Here is a 22,515-nt window from a genome sequence, read left to right on the forward strand (position 1 = left end):
TACTATTCTGCAGCAGTGACATAGAAAGCCAGACTACCTTTTGTTGCTAAAGGGTAACAAAGGATTATCAAAGAAAAAATGTTAACTGGCATTAGGAAGAAGTTCAGCAGCTAGGTAGAATCAAGCACTGCCCAGTTCTCCTGGAAGGGTATTTTCACACAACTCTTGAGCGGGGGAGGATGCTAGTGATGGTTACACACCTGTCCAGCATTTTGGTACTGGCCCTCTCCAGCTTCTCCAGGATCTGCGGGAGCTGAGTATCATCATCACAAGCAGACCCCCAGCCTAACACACGGGCAAGGTCATTCCCTGTTCCCAAGGGCAGCACTCCCAGCTGGCACTGCATCAGAGAAAAGGAAACCAAAATATTCAAATATTGATATTCAAATGGGAAAACACAAGCCACAAACAGCCACAAGTAACATGACTGATTCCTTACACAGACCAGTCATTGAGAAACAGCTAGTCCCAAGGGGAGGAGAAAGTAATTGGATGGGGAAAACAGCCAGAAGAGCATGCAAGTAAGGAAAAATTTCCTCTGCTTTTAAGTTGTTAATTGAGAGAGGAGTGTATTACAGCTACCATCTCAAGGAGCATCTTATTAAAAGTAACCCCTTCTACAGAATTATTTATTTAACCATCAGGTGGTGCTATTGCTTTTTCTGTAAAATTAGCATAGCCATCTCCAAGACAAAATGGAAACAAATTGTATGATACCTCTACTCCAGTGTAATTTCTGTCTATCCCAGGACTCAGAAACAACACCACAAGAATTAAAGATGATGAGCACTAGCCTTGTACAACTCCCAGTTTTCTAACTGCAGCCCTTTCTGAGTATAAGTCTCTGCTGGCAATGGAGCAGGAATAACTCAGAGCTACTCTAAAAGCTGGATCTTTTAAGAGGGAGTTGTGGGGGAGCAATGGAGATAGGAATAATGAATTAGTTTGGTATTGCTTCTTGCAGAAAACTACTGCAAGAACACTGCTGTGGTAAGCTTTCAACAGCTTCAGTCCTACGGCAAACTACATGTATATGATCAAAGAAAGTCCTCTTCGACCCATGCTGTTGTTATTCCTTCGTTCTTTCATCCAACCAAGCTCGTTGGGCAGGTACCTGCTTGTGAAGATTGAGGCTATCAATTTCAGAGAGAACCCAGCCAACACTTCCGTCCCCACCGCAAACTAGAATCCGGAAAGTGTCAAATTTCTGGAATAAGCGTAAACTACAGAGAAGGGAAAGAAAAAAGCAAGAGAGAAGAACAATCAGCTGTCATAGAAAGAAACGATAAACAATTCCAATCCAGGTAATAAACATGGCAGATTTGCTTAAAGAAGGCTCTGATTTTGCAATGAATATGGGCCACTGTCAGATTACAGATGAATTTAAATTATTATAAATAAGGAATTATAAATACAGCTAAGCAATTTACAATGGGTATTCACTACAGAAACATGTCCCAGACATACTCGTCTACTAAAGCAGGGCACTTTCGTCTGAGCAGAAGAGGAAACAAGCATGTGATAGCTCATTATCCATTGAATTAGTTCCTTTTTGCAGATTTTCTGTGTTCAGCCCAACACTAGTTATTTGTCACTGTTTGGAGTGCTCTGATGTCACTGCCTTTGCACTCAAGGCCACACCAATTAAAGCAAAGCTTGAAGAGTGGGAACTTTACGCAGTCATTCAGTAAGCAGACAACTGTAAGAGGATGTAAAGGCTTACAAGCTTTAGTCCTTCTTCTGGGAAAGCAACGTAAATCAATGCTCTGGCGCCTTGTCTGTCCTGCAGGCAGGCAAACAACTCACCAGCAAGACAAGTGTGAATTTCTCTATTCGCCCTTTCCAGAATACTAAAAACAACCTCTCCTTAAGCTGTTTGAAACTGTGCTTCTTAGCGAACATCTTCCAGAACTACTGCCTGCTTTTATTTTGGTTTTGTAGATTTTATTATTATTATTACCTAAACAGGATTTACTGTAGTACATGAAAATCCTTATTTCTTCAAGCACTGCTGACACATAAAAAATGTCAGAAATGACAACATCTTATGGTAGTTTGACTGGCACCAGTTGAGAATATTTAGATTATTAAGAAGCAGCCTTTATCCTCTACCACCATTTCTTTTTTAAGAAAGCAAACAAGAGCAGCTGTTTTAGAAGTGTGCGCCACAGCTTGAGAAAATAATTGATTCCCTCCCTTCCCTTCTCTCTTGCTTAAAAGCAAAATTCCTCTCTACAGTCAGTCCAACTGAGGAGGAAGAAGAAAACTATTTAATTTTAGAAGTTTTCTATAAATTATTTATCAGCCAAACACATCCCCTAGACAGCATGCTGCAGTTTTAAAGGCCAGTGTTTTACAATGCACTATGGCAAGAAACCACAACAGTTCTCAGGAATGAAGACCCTAATGGTCACTCATCCAGGAGTGGTCGCTCCCAGATTTAGCACCCTGCATCCACAGGTCTTAATCATAGACTTTGAGTCACATTTAGAAAAATATGAAGGAAATTCACCTTGTGTTCACTCTTATTATAAGAAGCACTCATTCATGACAAAAATTACTCAAATCCAATGCAACAGAGAAACATTTGGAGGGAGCAAACTAGAGACCAATTTTTATTTTTAAACAGAGTTGCAGAAATACACTAAAGGAATTTATTCCACAGTGCTCACTTTTTTTTTTTTATCCATAGATATTCTAGTGCAATCTGGTAAACAAGCCTGAAATGTCATCTAGATCCTAGGGCAGAACCAACTTTACCAAAAACATTCTTAAGAGATGCTTTCCCAATATCACCATAAAATCTCTAAGGGATCGAAGTTTCACATACTTCCCAGGTAAGTTATTTCTGGATAAATCTCATTTTGACAATACTCATTTGCTATCTATGACATTTGTCTGTTCACCCAATTCAACTCAAGTTAATAGTACATCAGGATGCCTGTTACAAGTCTGTTTGCTGACAAGTTTTCTTCTGGATTCAAGCTTTCCATGCTTGGTCTTCTTCCAGGGGAGTGTTTCTGGAATTCCCCCAAAGTCCCTCAAGCTGTCCTGCTGTTACTGATGAATGGAAATAATAACCCTTTTCAACAACATTTTTGGTTTTAGCTGATCAATAACACTAAACACAGAGAGGGGAAAACCCCTCCAAACTTCTTACGTGTTCAGTCTTCTCTGAGTAATAGGTTCCTTGTTATACTTGAGGATAAGCTTGTAATCAAATAAATGATTTGTACTTTTCTGGTATTCACAACGAATGTGTGCTTCCATAGAATATCTGCTTACCCAAGGTGAGGTCCTCCATTCATGAGGTCAAAGACCTGGGCTGGATTCAGTAGCTGTTTGAATCTTCGTAGAAATTTTACACCTTGGTTGTCTCCACTTTTTGAGTTGACAAAGACCAACAAAGGGCTTGTGCAAGAAGGGGGACAAGTAGCTTTCCAGAAACCTGTCAAGGAAAAGGGAAGGGAAAGGGAGGAAAAGCCAAGAGATGTGAAGCTGCCCATGGAGATGGAGTGAGGAAAAAAACACCACCCCACACCCCAGCACAGCTATGAAGAAGCTAATACTTTCCTTGTGCTTATGGCACTCACTGGGTAAATGCCAAATGTGCACAGCCCTGAATCCAGCACGAACCACACCTCATGCTGCCAAATGTCACACTTATCTCCTAGCAGTATGCCAAAATTTTTAGCTTCCCCAACCTTTCCAAACTGCTTCTGCAATATAGTTGTTTTCAATAAATTTTAACAGCTGCAGCTCAGCAAATACTGACGTTACAGGGTAATAAACCGAATGCAAATGCAAAGCAAACAGTTCACTGCCATACTTCAGCAATATCTTCCAGTTTGGAATTTCAGCAACACCAAAAAGCAGAATTTTCAGCTGACAGAGTCTGGCATTAATACTCTTAGCTGAAGGGACTGTGACTGAGAGGAAGAGAAAGAAGGCACTAATTACTAGCGATACTTACCATCTGAATCAATGCTGTTAAGAGCAGTAGGAGGAATGACAGATACTTTGCACAGCCCAAGAGGGCACTTGTTTGGCAACAACTCTTTACATGCTGTGTGTACCTGAAAACACCAAAAAACATTTATTCAGACCCTTTTGGGCACTGTAGTATAACTCATAAAGCCACCCAACAAACGGCTGTAAAGGAAGAGTAAGAAAAGAAGAGGGGGAGAATCCAAGGAAATGTTAATTGATATAGTTATTTTAAGAATGATCTAATCAGAGTCTTCTACTAATTCTCGTCTTTCCATTAGTATGTACTTTTTCTGACATTTGAATTTATGAGACTAGCACTTTGAGTGCTGAGAGGATCAGATAACAGATTATGTGGCTTTAAGAGCCTTCAGGCATTCTGCTTTCAAAATCTTAGCCTCAGTTGAGAGACCAAAAGTAGCAACAAAAGAAAAAGCTGGGAATTGAAGAAAACAAGAAAGCAAAAAACAAAGCAGGAAAACATGAGTGACATAAGAGGCAAGAGAAGAAGGGATTAATAAAGCCACCCAAAAAAGGAAATACAAAGCAGAGTAGGGCACTTCAGTCATTTCTGGTACACGAAGACTGCAAGACAGAGGGTTTGCTTGGGGTTTGAGCCCCCGCTCCCCACATTATAAACACATATTTTGTGATACTTCTTTTATGAACCTTATAGACAACTGGAAACATAGCAAGATCTGCATCAGTGCAGTGGTTAGGCAAGAGAAACCTCTTGCAACGGGAAGGGAAATTGCTATTATTAAAATAGCTCAGTATTCTTTATTGTCCTTTTTTGCTGTACCTTTTCAACTTGTAGAAATGACAAATAATGGCTCCTTAAAATCCAACATCTCCCATGCTTGAGGCACTGATTCGTATCTAGTGTAATTAGATTCTTCTATGAAAGCTCACTATCAAAAGAAAATGAGCTTGCAGAGAAGGCAGATATTTATTTCAGGTCTTACTTTTATGCATCATAGTGACACTTTTCAGCACAAATTTAAATTTTTATCTCTTGCGGGCTGTTTATCATCTGGAGAAGGAACAATAAAGTCCTTCATGCAAATACTGACAGCACAGTTAGAGATTTCATTTTAAGTAAATGTCGTTAAAAGAACACACCACAGAGCTGATCAAAGACTATCCTGTTATTGAAATGATCATGTTTATTCAACTCACCATGGCTTTGCACCAAAGGCAGCGCCAGTCTTGCAAACGTAGGACACTGCCACAGGTTTTATCACACACAGTGCATTTGGCACTCACGGGCAGATTTCCTTCCAGCCACTGATGTGGCATCGAGATCTGCAAATAGGACAGAGGGAGGGAAGCAATATGGACTTTCCAGAGTGCAACTCCAGGGCACAGGATGCCCTGTGGCACCGAGACATACAGACAGGTAAGTCTTTATATGCACTGTTCAAGGACAGCAAAGGCAATTTCTAGAAAACACCTAAGGATCTTTTTTGGCATTTTACATCACACTCAAGCACAAAGAGACCAGGTGACTCGCCCCAGGATACCCAGGAAACACAGACTTGCATCCGACATCTCATATGCTGAGGTACTGTTCCAACCACTCATTTATCTTTCTTTTGCCAGAACTCAGACCAGGTTCCCCATCCCTCCAATTATTTAACCTCAACTCCCCCAGTCCATAGCAGGAGTCTCTTCCTATTAAGGAGTCCTTGCTACCCTAGTCGGACTTTTCACACAGAATCTCATGCTCTGACAGTAAAGGCCTTTCCCACATCGCTAATGTATAAAGGCAGAATCTGCTATCTGTACAGTGAAGAAAGCTGTAGAGAACATGCCAGTGCTTCCACATCAAGATAAGCCTAGAAGAGTTAAGACTAACACCTACCCCATCTTCATCCTCAATGATATCCTTCCCGATAGAGGCCAGAGTTGTCCACTTGCAATTATTGGTTGCCCGCACAGCACACCGCTTGTGGGCTTTAAACTTGCACACTAGAGAGGAAGAGAAGCATACATTAATCCTGCCTCAGAACATATAATGTGGCACTCTCTGCAAAAGCTTTCCCAAGTGACCATATTTGGCTCCAGAAGAAATCATGGGCACACACTACCTTGTTAGCACTGCCAAAATTATCAGCTCTAAGCATACTGAGTAAGATGAGCCAGCTATTAATTCTTGCCTTGTCACTTCTTCCAGTTGCTTGTACAAAGCTTAGTTATCACCTTGTTAAATTTGACATGATTTACACAGTCATACACTCCTGCATCCTTTTACACAGTATGGGTGTAAACCTCATTCACGCTAGAAGTATGAGCTGTGCGCAGCCAGGCGTGTCTGCTATGCCAAAGCTGAAAAAGAATTCCTGGCATTCAAACACTTAACAAGGATATTCTTACAAATATGATTATTCTTATGAACAGGAGTATTCTTACGAATATTCTATCTGATATCTCAGAAGTACATACCTGTTCACTTCAGAAGCATGATTTTAATAAGGGATGACAGTATTTGGGCATATGGGAAAAAATAATTAGCTATATTACTATCAGGTCCAACACTAAAACCAGCATGATCTTGACTTCTGCAGGAAAACTCTCTGTGAAGCCAAAGGTATTCAGCAGCAAAGGGTTTCAGCATCAGGTCCAGAAAAGACCTCCAGTCTCATACATAGCCTGTAGCACTCAAGTTTATTATGCAGCATTTTTCTACATCTTTTTGCAGACTGTTAACAACATTCCTCTTAAATTATCTCTGGAACATGGCATTGAGCTATAAAGATGACACTCCCAAAACAGGAGACAAGAAAGCACGCTTACCTTCACACGAGAGCCCATGTGACGTGACTCCAGATAATGCCTCCCGACACACATTGCAGTACGTTGGCCGAGCATGTGAGCAGGCGTACCAGTTATGCATCCCTGAGAAATGGTCCATGCTGTACTGGGTAGACTAATAAAATAAATGTATTACAGCAAAGTCTAAAGTAGAGCAACAAGACTTTTTTCCTTAAAACAAAGACTTGCACATAGCAGTCAGGAAAGGCAGAAACAGAACGCTTTTACCAGGGAAGAGTAGGCCACATGCAGTTTATACACAATAGCTGTAACTCAAGAAGGTCTTTAAGCCAGAAGAGACTACTAGAAGAAGAAGCCACACCTTCATTCCTGCTCCTGTCCTACCTCCCGTCCTTGTCTTGCTACAAGTGTGTGTCAGGAAATGAACTGGAGAACTTATCTGCTGGATAACTGATCCTTCTCTTCCCCATTTTTTTGCTGGATTACATTTTCAGCAAGATCAGTTCCCCAACCTGGTTTATTGCATAGCAGAGGAATGCTTGTGCCAGCATAAGGGAGGAGACAACAGGGAGACAAACATCAGAGTGGGGAAAACACAAGACAGCTTCTTTTGGTGGCAGTGCTGGTCTAACTACAGCACCAAAAAGCAAACAGATGCACTGAAGCACACAGAATACCAAGCAGGCAAGACATGAATTAGGACAGGGAGGATAACTGAAGAGTGAAAAGACAATGGGAGGAAAACTGTGTTTCAAAACCTACCCATACTCTGAAAAGTGCTCTCAAAGTTACCAAGGGAGAGTATACAAAGCCACAAGCATTCTTTGGAGAATCACTTCAGTGTATTTGGGATAGTTTTTACAGAAGGCCCAACAGCATACCCATTATAATCAATAAAAACTACCTCTATTAACTTCATTGGAAGCTGACTCCAATCTCAAAACAAGCTGTTATTTAGGAGAGAAGGCACAGAGTGCAAAGGAACACATTTTCCTATTACCTCAAAATGTTCACGGTTTTGTACAGTCTTCAGTGCTGCAATCCAATCTTCCATCTCTTTTCTGTTATCAGCACAAAGGATGAGCTTCCGACATGGAGTGATAATCTGAAGAATGAGAGAAAATTAACTGTGTATTCTGGGCATGTCAGTGAGAGACAGCAAGAGAACACGTTATCACTAGTGTGGTCTGTTGAAGCTATTTTCAGAGGCAATGAGCTGCACAACAGAACAGAAGTTATTTGCAGCTTTCAACCATGTTTCTCTTCCACCATAACATATCTTAATTCCTTCACAAATGTACAGAACCACAGAGATTTTAGCTGTCATTCCCAATACTGAACTGAATAAAGAAATCTCTCAAACCCAAATAACAGTAAAACACAAATCAAGCACAGAGCAGCAGAAGTTAATATATTACATGTGCAGAACTTGCATAAGTTTTTTTTAAGTGCTTAATGACTTTTTAAATTGGCAACAACATTAAAACATTTTGTTAACACCATAATATACCAGTTTCTAGCAATTAATAAATTAGATAACATGCTCTGTAACATCATACTAAAAACCTGTTTAGAGTCATGACAAGCGGGGAGGGAGGAGGGGAGAAATCAAACAACATAAGCTATCCAGAAGAGAAATCAAATAAGCAATCTAGAAGAGAAATCACTGTATCTTGAACCCTCATGTTTCCTGAGGGCTTGTTCTACATTTATTACATAAAAGATATTCCAACAAATGTTCCACTAGCATCTTAAGGTTGTGGTGAGTTTGCCTTCTTCTAAAAATACTCTCCTCAGCGTGTTTCTACCCTGGGCTAACTCCCATGCGTTAGTTGCCCTGTGTTAAATAAACAGTTCAGTGTTTTAACAAGCCAGTAGAAGACATCCAGGGTGGCCAAAGCTCCCCTCTGCCTAGGAAGGCAGACAGGTCTCTGCGTAGCCTACCACCAATGCTCTCTCCTTTTGTCAGATGGTGGCAGCAGAGAGAAATAAAAGCTCCTGGCTCTTCAGAGGACCATGTCTGCTGTCCACAGAGCTGCCCATTCAGCTGGGCTCCAGACGTGACTATAAATCAACGCTTCCTCTTCCGAAGACAAAAGGCTTTCTTCCCCACACTGTAGTTATCTTGTCTTACTAACACTGTCTCCCTGTGCACACCTCTGTACTGATTTCCATCCAGCTGACTTCTTAAATTAGACCAATATTGAAGTGTTCGCAAGATCTGGATTTAAGAAAAGCTGCACTAAGGTTGAGCACCATTAACAAAAATCAAAAGGCTCCCCTTTATGTCAACTCTAAAAACTTTCAGCAGCCAGGACTCTCCTGCGTCCCTCTACATTTTGCACGTGAAAAAGAAATTGTCTACGTCATCTGCTTTTCCAGCAAAATTGTACCCTAACATCTGAAACAACTGATTAAACCAAACTAGGATTGTGTCAGGTTGATGAAGCCCGTGTGGATCTCGCAAGCGCACAGCCAAAGCTTTGTTAATGAAAACTAAAAAACCCCACACATCACCCCAATACATGACCCCTGTTAAATACCATTTTCCAGTCTGTTTCTCGCTTCTCTCATTATGATTCATACAACAGATTAAAAATAAAAACCTCCAAAGTTGAACATGAAACTTTTAGTTGATATTGAAGCACGTCACAGCATCCACTAAGAAATGTGTATGCAAGGTCAACAAAAAAGATACACTTGTAAATTTCTGCTTCATTTTAAGCTCTTTAATTTTCAAAATATATTTCTTTTCATAGAATAGATTGCAGCATTCACTTGCAGTAACACTAACTTTACCCAGAGGCGTTACCAATACCTAGCAAAGGGTGCTACAGACACATCAAGTAGGCAATGAATGGGGCTAAATACCTTTTTAAAGAAGGACTGGCCATTAATATTAGAAACACAGTTTTGGCATGGAGCATTCTATCTTGGACAAAATGACCCGATCTGTATCATTTGTAAGCAAACAGAAATAAACATTAACAATCCTCTAAAAATAAAACTTTGAAGAACTCCTTCCTTCTTCCCTGACTTTTCCTTTAAACAATTCCAGCTCTGATAAAATTTATTCCCAAAGAAGGTAATCACAGGAGTCTTTCTTTTTCCTTGGGAAAGTAGAAAAGTGGGCGGTTAACTGTATTTCCATCAAAAACTCTGCTATGTAAGAAAAGCTACCCTAGAGAAACCTTTTACAGAGCATGAAACACTACTGCAAAAATCAGTGTGAAGTTAGAGAAAAATGAGCAACATCTCTGTCCTGCTAAGAGGAAGCAGCTTCTTCCCTGGAAGTAAAACCAAGTTCAGATAAATTGTTCAGACAGCACAGGGCCCCACTTTTTTCTGGTGGCAAAGCCAAGAACATCTATAACTGTATATGTACAACAGTACCCTATGTAAAGTCCAAACATCCTAGGATGAAGCATCCAAGGACCTTTCATCACTTTAAAACCAGCCAGTTTTTATAAGGAACCCCCAGTTCATTCAACAAGCCACTGGCATGCTCTTGGGCAGTGGGGAAAAATAATTTAAAACAGTTGGTAAAATTCATTTACTATCACAATCCCATTTCAGAACACTCCTATTCAGTGCTGTCCCTTTTCCTATTTTTCTTTCTTTTTTGGGGGGTGAGGGGGAAAGGGCCAATGCAAAGTACATAGTATCATTTTTAAATCACCTTGGAAGACAGGAAATCTAAAATATTGGCATAAAATACAGAAATGCACACACTCCTCTGCTAAGAATTAATGTCTGAGGCTACTGACTTCCTGGATCACTGAAGAGACTGTCCAATATACAAAATCACTAATTCCTTCTTAAGCCACCTACTGCATCATCTTAAAAATCCCCATATTCAGTGTTGGACAATCCTCTGTTCAAAGAATGAAGTTAAAGTTTATAAGACAAGAGGACAAATAAAGAGATCAAGAATATTTTCATACTTGAATCATCCAAAGAGTCACAGAATTAAAATAAAGGGTCTATTGTGTAACTACAAAACTGCAAATAAAATGTAACTTTGTGTAAGATAAATTTATGCAGAGCATTCCCCATTAGTCAGTTCTAAAGCAACATTTGCATTGGGATTTAGTGGTATTATCAGAGATGGGAAATAAAAGAATACAATCTCAAACCTCACTCCTTTTCTAAGGAGGACAAATTGGGACAATTCAGGCTTCACTGTGAAGGAGAGATAAGATTTTAATGTAACTAGTGTAACAATTCTGTGGGGAAATTAAAAAAACATACAAACCTGTTTTTCTGATTAACATGCAGTGGTGTTACAGTTAAACATTTTAATGAGGATAATTAGGAATCCAGAAACATGTTAATAGGGACACTTCCTTTGCAGAGTGGTTCAACAGTTCTCGCCTTTCATACAGCCTCACATACACAACAGCCACCACCGGGTACCTTGTGAGCGTAAAACACTCCTGTTTTCCCTGCGCTGCAGGCAGCCACTGGTCTCTTACCTGCACAGGCTGGCGTGCAACACCTGCGCCACAACATTGGTCCTGAATAAGGGCAGAACTGAGATTAACAGAAACATGCTCTCACACACAGGGAAAGAAAAACACTCATCCTACCACTTTTACCTCCTTCTACTTGAGCCAGTAATTTCAACTTCAGATGTCCACCTGTTGAAGGTTACTAACAGAGGGAGAAAGCCTATTACATACACTGCGCTGCCTAGATGAGACCGATGATCAATCTAACATCTCACACCAAAAAAAACCAACCAACCAACCAACCAACCAACCAAACACACAACCAAAAAAACCCCAAAACAAATCTTTCTTGTCCAAAAGAAGCCACAGCCATCTTCCCCCTGAAAAGCTGTCCTTTCCCAGCCAGGGAGTCCAGGGTGTCTGCTCTCAGCTACAGGCGCGATGACCCAGATGAGCCGATGCTCTGGAACGAGGCTTGGTTATCCCTGTTGGCAAACGTGGCGAGAAACGAGCATGGTCCAGCTATTTTTTATGTTCCGGCTACAGCTTTTGACTAACATCCTGGAACAGTATATTCTACAGGATGACGACGCACTAGGTGAAGTAGCATTTCCTTTTATTTGTTCTAAATTTACAAAGCAGTAATGTCATCCAGTGACCTCTTGTTCTCATATAAACGGAGAGCACAAAAACAACGATCTGATTGCATTTGAGTTAGGATGGGGGCTGCCTTGCTAGGAGTTAAAAAAACCGCAATAAAAAGTTTTAAGATTTATTTATAATCTCATACATTTTTGGCCTGTTTGGGGATTGGCAGAACTCTGAGTGTTCCTGCTCTGAAACAGCTCAGAATTTTATCTAGATATGAGCACTTACGTAAATTAGAAGTGCTTGTTCTTCCTAAAAAGGGAATATTAAAAACTAACATACTTTTTGATCCTAAATGCTATTGAACTTTTGGGTGTGGTTCTTTAGATTTCACTCCTTAGTAGGAACTGGATGCCCAGATGCCCATGTGCCCAGAGCTCACCACATGGTGACTCTATTGAGACCTAACACTGACCAGCAAAACAGCTCAACAGTCACGGAGAAACAAAAGCTGCCAATCCCTCTAATCAATCCTGAAAAGCCGTAAGGACAGATGGGAATGGCAGGAAGGCTTAAAGACATTTCAAATCAGGACACAGCTTAATTTACAAACTCCTCACTGCATATGAAACCCCAGAAATATCTTTTGTGGGAATTATGGTGACAATCAACTACCCACCAAGTCACCCCTTTGCAGACAGTTATGTGCCCTCTATGCAGATGAGCCATCTCAAGTCTATTAGAGAAACTCTCAATTTTCAAGTTTGCTCACTCTAAATCTAAAAAAATCTAAATCTGAAAAAAGCCATGCCTTCATTGACTGTCTTGTGCAAGTACTGATGCTCCCCCGACACATCTCCAAAATTTAGCTTCATCTCCTCTGTCTCTTCCCCACACAGCACACGCCCTCTTACCAGCTGCTAACCCCCACCCCTCATGTTGACCCACACTCCCCTGTCCAAGACTAACACCAGTTTACTGACATTTCAAATCAGGCCAGCTGGCAAACAACACAGCCAACCAAAGAAGATTTCTCATTTCACATTCTAAAAATGGACTGGATGTCCCTGGATGTCCTTCCCCAATGAACAGCTGTGAATAATTGGATTAGAAAGGCAGTCCAAAAAAGACTCCTTATATTAGACCAAATTTTAAATAGAAATCTGCTATACTTCACCCTTTGGTGCTTTGCTGTACTGAGCAACCTTCCTCCACCCAACAGCCGGAGCATAAACTTCATTCTCTGGTCTTGCTGCCATCAAAGACAACTTTATCATCTCTGCTCACTTCCTCCTTCAGCATTTTCTGGCTGCCCAGAAACTTCTCAGTAGAAGTGACAGTCTGGCCAAACATGCAGTGGGACTCTTTGTTATCAGAGTAGATCTGGTGAGCTCAGTGACCACAAAAGATGGCAAAACGAGCTAAGATCACACAGGCCCAATCACAGAGCTGGCTGAGTAAATGCTGCGGGGGGAGAGGGGACAGCAGGGACATACAATTTTGCTAAATATAGTTTTTCTGATGTGATACATTTCTCAGAGTGGCCAAAAGTGGGTGTATGAGAACACCTGCTCATTCTGACTGCTTCCTTTTACTCACATCCTGTTCAAATATAGTCTTATGTTCAAAGGTGCTAGCCATAAATCCCCCAAAGAGATCCTGGATTATTCCAAACAGTTGATGATTTGGGTACAGGGACAACAGGAATTTCTGGAGCTCAAAAGACCTAGGAATTGCAACTAGAAAAAATAAAATAGCTGCGAGAATGGTGCTGGTGCAGGCAAAAACTTCAGCTTGATCACGTAAGGCAAAAGTGGGAAAAATGTCCACCATCTGTAGCTAACTGCTATGTCTGCTTTTGTACAGCGTAGTAAGCTCTTGGTATCCTATGAACCCAAAAACTCAGGAAGGAAAATTGGGTGAGATTATAACGAGGACCCAGCCATTTTATCCACTTCAGCTCCTGTTCCAGCAACGGCGGTAGTTAAATGAACACTGGTATACATTAAGACATTTGTCAGCAAGATGCACAAATCAGCAAAGTCACTGTATGTTTCAAACATGACTGCTGAACTCACAGGGGGCAAAACAGACTAAGTGTGGATTAAGCAAGTGCTACTCCCTCAGCAAATCCACAAGGTTAAAAAGAAGACTGTGAAAAAGGGAGAAGAAAGGAAAATGAGAGTATGAGTTTCAGACTCAAAGCAGTCCTTTACACTTAAAATCCTAAAAGCCTCTCATTGATGTCAGCTTCTGAAACAATCTGGAGCTAAGCATCAGGCCAGCAAAGCCTTACACGGCAAGTCAGGATGATTTTAGTAGGTCTCTATAGTTTGGAAGAGAGAAATAATATGAGTATCAATGCTTAGACTCATGGGGGACCAAGGCTTGCCTTCCTCCACAAACAACATCCCTCTTCCCATTTGCAATTCAGCTTTCACCCAGTTATGCCAACAAATTCAGTCCCGTTAACTCACTGCAGAGGTCAGTTAGAGCTCTCTAGAATTGCACCGATTCCTTTCCTCAAAACCTGGATGCTACCCTGAAGGGGAAAGAAAAAAGAAGCTTTTCATATGACACTGGAGAAATGCACCAGTTCTATATTTATTTTTACGGTACAAGATCTTTATTTCCTGCTAAAATGACCATCTTCCATCTACGGAAACGCTCATTTCCACCAAATAAAACAAATTGTTAATGTTCTTATAGCTATGCCAAATTCTGCCTTTTCTGTTTTTTTAATAGCAATAACAAGATTTTCCTCAAAGTCCTAAGTGCTCAAATCTCTCTTTGCACTATACTGGGTATTTTATCCCCAAGTTCCAGGTGGCTGTTTTACCTTAATTCTCAATCTGTAAAATCCAGGACAGCTCAATTCCATAGGAAAACAGGTTCAGTACATGGTGTGGTCTCTTTAGGACCATTTTTACATTATTAGGTTCATTCATCTTGCTAAATGTACTTTGTCTGCCAGGGGGTTGCACGTTACAAGCGCATCTTCTCTGAGCACTGTCATTGGCACTTATCACCACTATGCTGTGCCCGCAGATCAAGTTCAACTCATGCTGACCCTCCATCTGTGCATTCTCCCAGTCCCTATCTTCCACGATGCTGCAGCGGGAAATCAGACCAGACAGAGCGTTCCCTGGGAAAATGATCATCTCTCATACCAGGGTCACATTCCTACATGCTTCTGGAAACTGTTCCTAAACAAGGCACATTCCTGTGCTTGGCAACTGGTAAGAGGAGCACAGACAAGGAGAGATTTTAGGACTTCTGCAACCACTTAATAGCTGTCAAAACCTAGAATGTGCAAGAAGGTCTTTGCCACTGTTAGCAGGTATGAAATGCAGACAATCCTGGTAATCCGTGCATATTAATCACTAGAGATCTACATGGATGGAGCGGCACCAAATGGGAACCGACAGGGCTGCCATGCCAAGTGCCAGAGCATCTTAGCACAGCTCCGTTATCCGCCCACCCTCCACTTCACGCAGCAGATGCACACAGGCATCCCTTCTTCATCTCTTCTCCAATGGACGCAGTCCTGCCAGAAAAAGAGTTCCCAAACAGAACTACACTGTTCAGAAAGAGCAGCACATTTGGGAAGGTAAAGGATAATTCAGAGAAACATTCCTACTCACTCAAACAGAAGCAAAACCATGAAGAACAGAGGGGCAGGTCAATGCTCCCCAGTGGTAGAGCTGCTGTCTCAGTGGGCTCATACACATCAAGGCTAGCAGCTAATAAATCACAGGATTGAGCAATTAAAGTCCTTGTCCACGGTAGGAAAATGACCTGTTACTGACAGCTTATTGGTAGTAACAGCTCCTCACAGCCCCCTAACCTCAGCTGTGTTGAAAAGAGGCTGGTAGCTAGCACAAAAGGAAATGAATAGTTTTCAACAGCCTGATGAACCCAGTAGCTTTCCACACTGGGTCACCAGGCAAAGACCAGTCCTGTTTCATGCACCACAATGGTGAAATCATCAGAAGCACCACAACTGGGAAGACCTTATTTCTGAGAATATTATTAGCAAGCCTCTCCCTGCCTGTCAAAATGACCAGAGTAAAGATGTGCATAAAAAGAAGTCTTTTTCTTCTAGAGCAGCTCCCATTGTAAAACTAAACCCATCATGTTCTCAAATGACCCCCTGTTTACCACAGGTTGTTCTGCTTTTGTGTCCTCACCTGGAAGGGGAGGAAGACACTGGAATCTGCAGCCTTGCTCAGGAAGGTAGATAAAACACCAACACAGCAGAAGGTTACAAAGAGCAAAGAGATTATCAAACAAAAGCTCCTAGTGTTCAGGCACAAGGGCAATAACAGACACTAATTTCAAAGCAGTGAACTTCCCTCCGGGGACACAAAAGCTCTCCACAAACAGTTACCTTCGCTTTCCAGCTCTCTATCTATGCTGTCTCACAGTAACATACATAAAGCTCAGTCTGACCTCTTTCTCTTACAGTAGCTTCATCTTTCTCAAAAACTCCTAGCATATTTTGGGATTATTCTGTAACGTACAGTAGCAATCGCCAGATCTCTCCACCCACAGCAACTTCTTCCAGACTCTCTAACTCTCCTTCCATGTTTATCCTCTCTTCGATGGTTTTTCTCCAGATTTTTCCTTCTTTTGTGCAAGCAGACTAATGCCCAGCTCCTGTAGGAGGCTGGATTAAGAGTCCTAAAAATCCTTGACATGAAAGGATTTTAAATGACTATTTTTACTGACTAACAGTGACTCAGAATGGTCTGTTTACCAAAGGACCTTTTCTCAAGCAGAAAAAACTGCACTGAAGTCTGGATCACAAACTACTAAAATAGCGAAGTATTTTGAAACTGCAGCGGTTCTGACAGGAAATGGGGACCGAACTGCACTTAATGAAGGGAGGGGGGAAAAACAGCAGAGCAATTCTGGACATGGCAATTCATGGCTCTACTCCTATTTTCACTTGCTTATAAAGGAAATTCTGACAGCTGCCAATATAAACAGAGTAAGAGCACTAGCAGAGAGCGTACAATTCCTGAATGTGTACACACATGGGTGTGGAAGAGACAACAACCCCCAGCAAAGCCTGACTTTCCAATGCGCTCTCTAGTTTTGTCCAATTTGGAGAAGAGAGTTTAAAAAGGAGGAGGGAAGAACCATCCCTTTCGCGAGTCCCTCTTTTCTAATATTTCCCTTCTCCAAACCTTAACAAGGCAATCCATGACTGTGTACAAAGGAGCAAGGTGAGGAACGAGGACACTTGGTGACTCCCCTGTGCAACTATGTCCCCCAATTAGTAAGTCTTTTTGCCCACTTCTGAGAGCTGATGTCTTCCCTCTGGGTCCCTCACCCCTGTGCTGAGGAAGCAGGGGAGGAAGATCCCCTCCCTCGCTAGGAAGCCCAGTGACTCCCTGCTGCATACGTTCAAGCCCATCTTTTTCGAAGGGCTGAGGCCACATGGGGCAGTTTGGGGAATCTGTGCAAATGTCAAACCACGCAGTTTTCCCTGATCCCTATCAGCCCAAGCTCGAAGTCCAAGTCTGACTTTCTGCAAACAGCTTGTAACAAAAGTTCTTATAGTCTTTCTCCTCATAAAATAAGTCACGTGCTCTTTCTCGAAGCTTGTATTTCAAACCAGCACAAGTAACCTCTGATCTGGGTTCCCCTTGTTTCAGTAGTGCCTTACAGGCACACAGCTCCTGCACTAGACATGAGCAGCAGACTTTCTGCCTGACGCATAGCTTCAGCAGCTCTGTTCACTCTTTCAAAACCAAACTCTTCAGAGAAGACTTCGCTGCCTTCTCTGCTAAAAAGGATATATTGTCTCTTAAAAGCACTAATACAAATAATTCAACTTGACACAAAATCACACAAAAGGCAAAGGCACTTTCACTTCATTGTGAAATGAATTTGCAGACATCAACAACATACTCTCCCCATCAGGAAGCACCCTCAGCATTTTTATCTTTTGTTAAAGTTGAAGCACTTTGCCCTGTGTTTTTAGGAAAGGTTAATTACCCCAAAATGAAGATTCATGCTATTTCTCCACAGCGTCAACAAGCCCTGGGACAATACAGCAAAAACATACAGTCTGAAGGAGATCAGTCAGTCACATAAAACTTCACAAGACAGAAACTGGCATCTTTGCTGCTGATTAAAGTCAGTACTAAGCAACAAGGTTGTAATAACAAAAATTGTAGCACACCTCAGGCTTCCGTATGGCGGGAGAATGACATCCATACTGCTTCTCAGAGAGGAGAGCACGCTCTCGTTCAGGAGCACCAGCAATTCCCTGTTCCTCAACCTACCGCAACCATTGTTGCCTCCAGTCACACAAGTGCTCCGAAAGAGAGGTATTACTCTAATCTCAGTACTTCCTCTCTCCTGTGATATCGGTTAGGGTGAATCATCAGTTAATAAACAGCATTTCTTAACTGACGGGTGCAGCATTTCCAACAGCACCGCAAGCACATTTCCCTTTACCCCGATTCTGGAGAACTTATCTACATAAATCCACACAGGAGAGAACACCTGAACAGTAAGAGCTTGTAGCAAACTTATTCCAAAGAACCTGACCTCCTGATGATCTGCTGCGCTGGCACAGGTGCCATGTTTCTCATTGCTCAGTCCAGAAAACTCAGACTCCTGCTCTTACCTTTCATGTTCAATCTTCCTCTAAACTAGTGTCCAGAGCAGCCTACTCCCTGAGAAAAAAACCTACACAGACTGCTTGACATGCGATTAATAGGATTAGTCCCCTCTGTGGTCAGTCTTTCTGAGCTATGTTCCACTTGCCACAAGCTGATTAGCTGTCTGCTTAAGGAGGAGCTGGCATAAGTTTCCTTCTGACGGCAGTGAAGTGGAGAGGCAGGCGCTGACTGTAATAATATGCTGTTTCCTGTCTGCGGCTGAGCTGAGAGGTACTTCCCAACAGAAAAGGGTTTACAGGAGCTCAGGAGTTCAAGCTCCACCTCTTCCAGTGAAGAGTCTTTAATTACGGAGGAGGGCTCAACAGCATGGCTCCTGGCACTCAACAACGTGCTCAACCAGCTTCACTTCTACTAAAGCATCAGAAAGAAGAAAAAACTACCCACGTTTCTCTCCACAGAGAGGAGCTTTCTCCTATGAGATCTCAAAGCTATGAATAAGATGGGATGGGAAGGGAATGTTGTAATCCATATTATGTGAGTGAGGGTTAAAGTCCACACCACCACTTGCTAGCAATAACTGGAACACATTTACAGAAACACCATGTGAGAATCATATTGAAATAGAAAATATATACCTGAAAAAGATCTGATGTCCTTCCTAGGCCCTCTCCTGTTGATGACAGGTGTTTTTTATTAGTATTAAAGAACACATATTTTAGATTTTTTTTCCTCTTTAGCTTTATACAAATCCTGCACAAGGCAGGAAAGGGTCAATGAACTGATAAGGACTCACTCCACCAGCTGTGCCAATTGCACTGAAGGCAGCAGGCTTAATTCAGTTGGCACCTTCCAGAAAAGAGCAGATCTTCAGCCAATATACCAACCTGAGGAGTAAGAATTTATTCACCACACAAACATTTACAAAAATGGGACTAAGGAGACGACCCAATGTCCTTTCAAAGACTCTTGAAGGGATAGCTGTGGTGGCAAAGTGTCGGCCTGAGCAACAGACAATAGAGAGGCTGGTGCCCCCCCCAACCTTATGGGCTTCGTAGGGGAGAACGGGCATGCTGGGTGGTTCAGGTCCATGACACAGGTAAAGCACTCATTTTGAGAGAAGTATCTCCAAAACTCAGGCTTCCTGGCACGATCTAGAGAAAGAACTATTCCAGGTTCAAAGTATGGAACTCATCCTCACAGCACATTTTGTTTTAATGCTCCTAAAGCAACTGCAGGCTAATGCATTAGCCAGGCACATCAACCAATCAAGTTACTGCGAATTTGCGCTGTCGAAGAAAAAACCGTTCATGGAAACAGCTGAAGTCTCACTGGGAAGACCCAATGCGCCCAGTGTGATCCCAAATCATCTGCTTTTTAGAAATCACAAGAGGCTTTGAGGGTATGGCTGGGAAAGCTCTGCTCAGAAGTTAGGGTCAGGTCTTGGCCCCACCCATCCAATGCTGCTGATCTCTATTTCATAAGCAGTACAAATGTAGGCACACACTGATGGCAAGAATCCAGGCTAAAAGTTGACCACCCTCTTTGAAATAAATGGGTCTGAAATATGAGGACAACATGGTTATCATTGAGTTTGCAGCACAGCAGATCCTCTCTAAAGCCCTGTGAAAGACAGCAGCCCTAGGAAAATCTGCTGGTGAGAGATCTATAAAAGGTACTAAGGGCTCATAGAATCATAGAATCGTTTAGGTTACAAAAGACCTTTAAGATCATCAAGTCCAACCGTTAACCTAGCATTGCCAAGTCCACCAGTAAACATACATGGAAAGAACCATCGTAAGAGTCACTTACAGCCCAGACATCCCAAAAGAATGTACCTTGCAGACAGATGACTTAGAAGGACAGAGATGGCAGAAATGTGACAGAACCAGCAAATATTACAACTACAGTCTTCCTGAGAGAAGAGAGACCTGGCGTGGGGCTGCTATATGATTTGTTCCCAGAGGCTTCCTGCTAAATAACTCTGCGGCCACACTGCCTGACTTAAAGGAACAATAGCTAAACATAAAGCTTTTCCTTACGCCTCTCGGGTGATGGAGTGGCATAACGTCTTAAGCTCAAAGATGCCCCTAGTCACATGCTCCCAGCCCATTCTATAGTCACATATCCATTAACTCTGGGTAGCAGTCCTGAAAATTGTCCCCACTGCAAAGAGGATACACTCACTGAAGAAATCTTTATAAGATCAACTAAGTAAACAGCAGTGGAACACGTATTACACATTCTTCTTTTAGAGGAAGAGGTCTGCATCCTAATACTCACTTCTCTCTCTCTCCGGCCTGCTGACAGCAAAAAAATTAGCTGTCAGACTTGTTTCCTATGTAAAAGGTTTACTGGCAGCTGTATTTTTTAACCTTATTCCTCTATTTATGCAACATAACCTTTGTTGGCTCCACGCTCTGGTTTTCTACTCTTGTGGTGCCGCCTCCCGACACTCCTCACTGCCCTTTCGCCAGTTTCTCCGCTGAATAGTCACCCCTTATTACCTCTTTGCTTTGGATCCACATCGCTCCTCTAAGTGGTTTATCTAGTGTTTTTGTTTCCCATCTCTTTGTTAGTACCTTAGGAGTGTCATTCACCCAACCTGACCTACAGAATCTATACATTAAGCAGTATGGATGCCTGGACAGAGGACGAGTTTCCACAGAAAGAAACCACGCTTTCAGAAATCCAAAACTACCAGTCTCCACTGAAGAAAACACAGAAACAAAAAGAAAATCAGAACATCTAAAACTCCAGAATAACTGTCACTGCTATACAACACCAAATGTGGGATGTTTCCAGTTTAGGATAAAAACTCAATAGTGAGTCCCACTGATTTGAAACAGGAAAAAATGCATCAAAACCCTCTCAATTTTAGAAAGGAACCAAGCTGGGGAGATATGGGGAGAAACAGAGTGCTCTCAAAGAAAACCAAGAGAAAATGGCAAGACTGCAAGGAATCCAAAGCACTGACGGCAGTGATGTGGCAGACCAAACAGCAGCAAGACTAGGCAACCTTCTGATTTCCTAAGTATTTTTATAGCTCATGGTAAACCACAGTCAAACCCCTCTGTAAGCTGTGATAGACAAAGTAGCCAGAAATTAAGAGGAGAGATGCTTTTCCTGAAGTTCACCTGAGCCCCATGATAGAGTGATCAGCTGGAGACAGTGCAAACCATATCTGCTACTTGAGCATCAAAGTAATCCTATACTTAATAGCCCGTAGGGAAGTCAGGGACTGGCAGAGCCTGATACCACAGTCGTGGAAGTAACTCTTCACTGTTGGTCTCAGATGGAGCAATCTGAGAGAGCAAACACACTATTTCCTCTTGTCCCAACATCCAGTGTCTTTGACGGAGATTAGATCTCTCCCAACTATAATAATAAGCAAAACAGTAAAATTTGCTTACCTGAAAAATCAGTCTTTATTTACCTATGGGAAAAGTGAAGCAAGACCCAAGAGAAAATGCTCTATTAACAGGTAAATAACTTCACATTCTTGAAAACGTATCCCCTTCTGAAATCATTGCAGAATCCTTCTCTCTATACACACACACTGATGCCTGACATCAATATTTACTATCAGACCCAGATGAACCTCCTACTCATCCAATTATCAATGCAGAAAGTATTTTCAAACTTTGAGACAGTGCTGGGGTTTTATCTGGGCATAGGGTGGATCCCATAGCTGCTTTGCTCAGGCAAAGCAAAAAGGTACAGCTACATAACAGAAAAATCCTTTGCCAGATGTTGAAAGCAGTAGGTCATTACTGCTGCACAGCAAGGCACACTGCTCAGTCTTGGTCACCACCTGCAGGTCACCATCCTGCAGGATCAGCTTCCCCCCTCCACTTGGATTGCTCCCCTTTTCACCTTGCCTTAGACCAACACTGCCTCCTTTCTCCACACCCTCCTCTCTCCTCCCTTTTGAGCCTTTTGGAGGCTGCATGGAGGTTACTGCTGTTAGCCAACTCCAAAGCTCACCCTGCTGCTTGACACTTGCCATGCATGGCTGCTGTTAATGGCTTTTGTCTGCACACCAGGCGTTTCCCCCAAAATGGAGCTTGGGGAACACC

General features: G+C 42.1%; 1 protein-coding gene across 4 annotated transcripts in view; it reads right to left on the reverse strand.

The window, feature by feature from the left end:
• Positions 1–22,515, reverse strand: part of DGKD (diacylglycerol kinase delta) — a gene marked incomplete at its 5' end in the record, with an annotated part of 65,884 nt that overhangs the window by 25,946 nt on the left and 17,423 nt on the right. For all 4 annotated transcript variants that reach the window (XM_082320361.1, XM_082320358.1, XM_082320360.1 and 1 more), the window contains 8 exons: positions 201–340; positions 1,115–1,223; positions 3,286–3,448; positions 3,974–4,076; positions 5,167–5,292; positions 5,852–5,958; positions 6,784–6,916; positions 7,763–7,867. In XM_082320361.1, the coding sequence (XP_082176487.1) occupies positions 201–340; positions 1,115–1,223; positions 3,286–3,448; positions 3,974–4,076; positions 5,167–5,292; positions 5,852–5,958; positions 6,784–6,916; positions 7,763–7,867 (986 nt within the window). The remainder of the gene's footprint in view (positions 1–200; positions 341–1,114; positions 1,224–3,285; positions 3,449–3,973; positions 4,077–5,166; positions 5,293–5,851; positions 5,959–6,783; positions 6,917–7,762; positions 7,868–22,515) is intronic.

The sequence above is a fragment of the Platalea leucorodia genome, assembly GCF_965183815.1.
Source record: "Platalea leucorodia genome assembly, chromosome: 8".
NCBI classification, from domain to species: Eukaryota; Metazoa; Chordata; class Aves; order Pelecaniformes; family Threskiornithidae; genus Platalea; species Platalea leucorodia.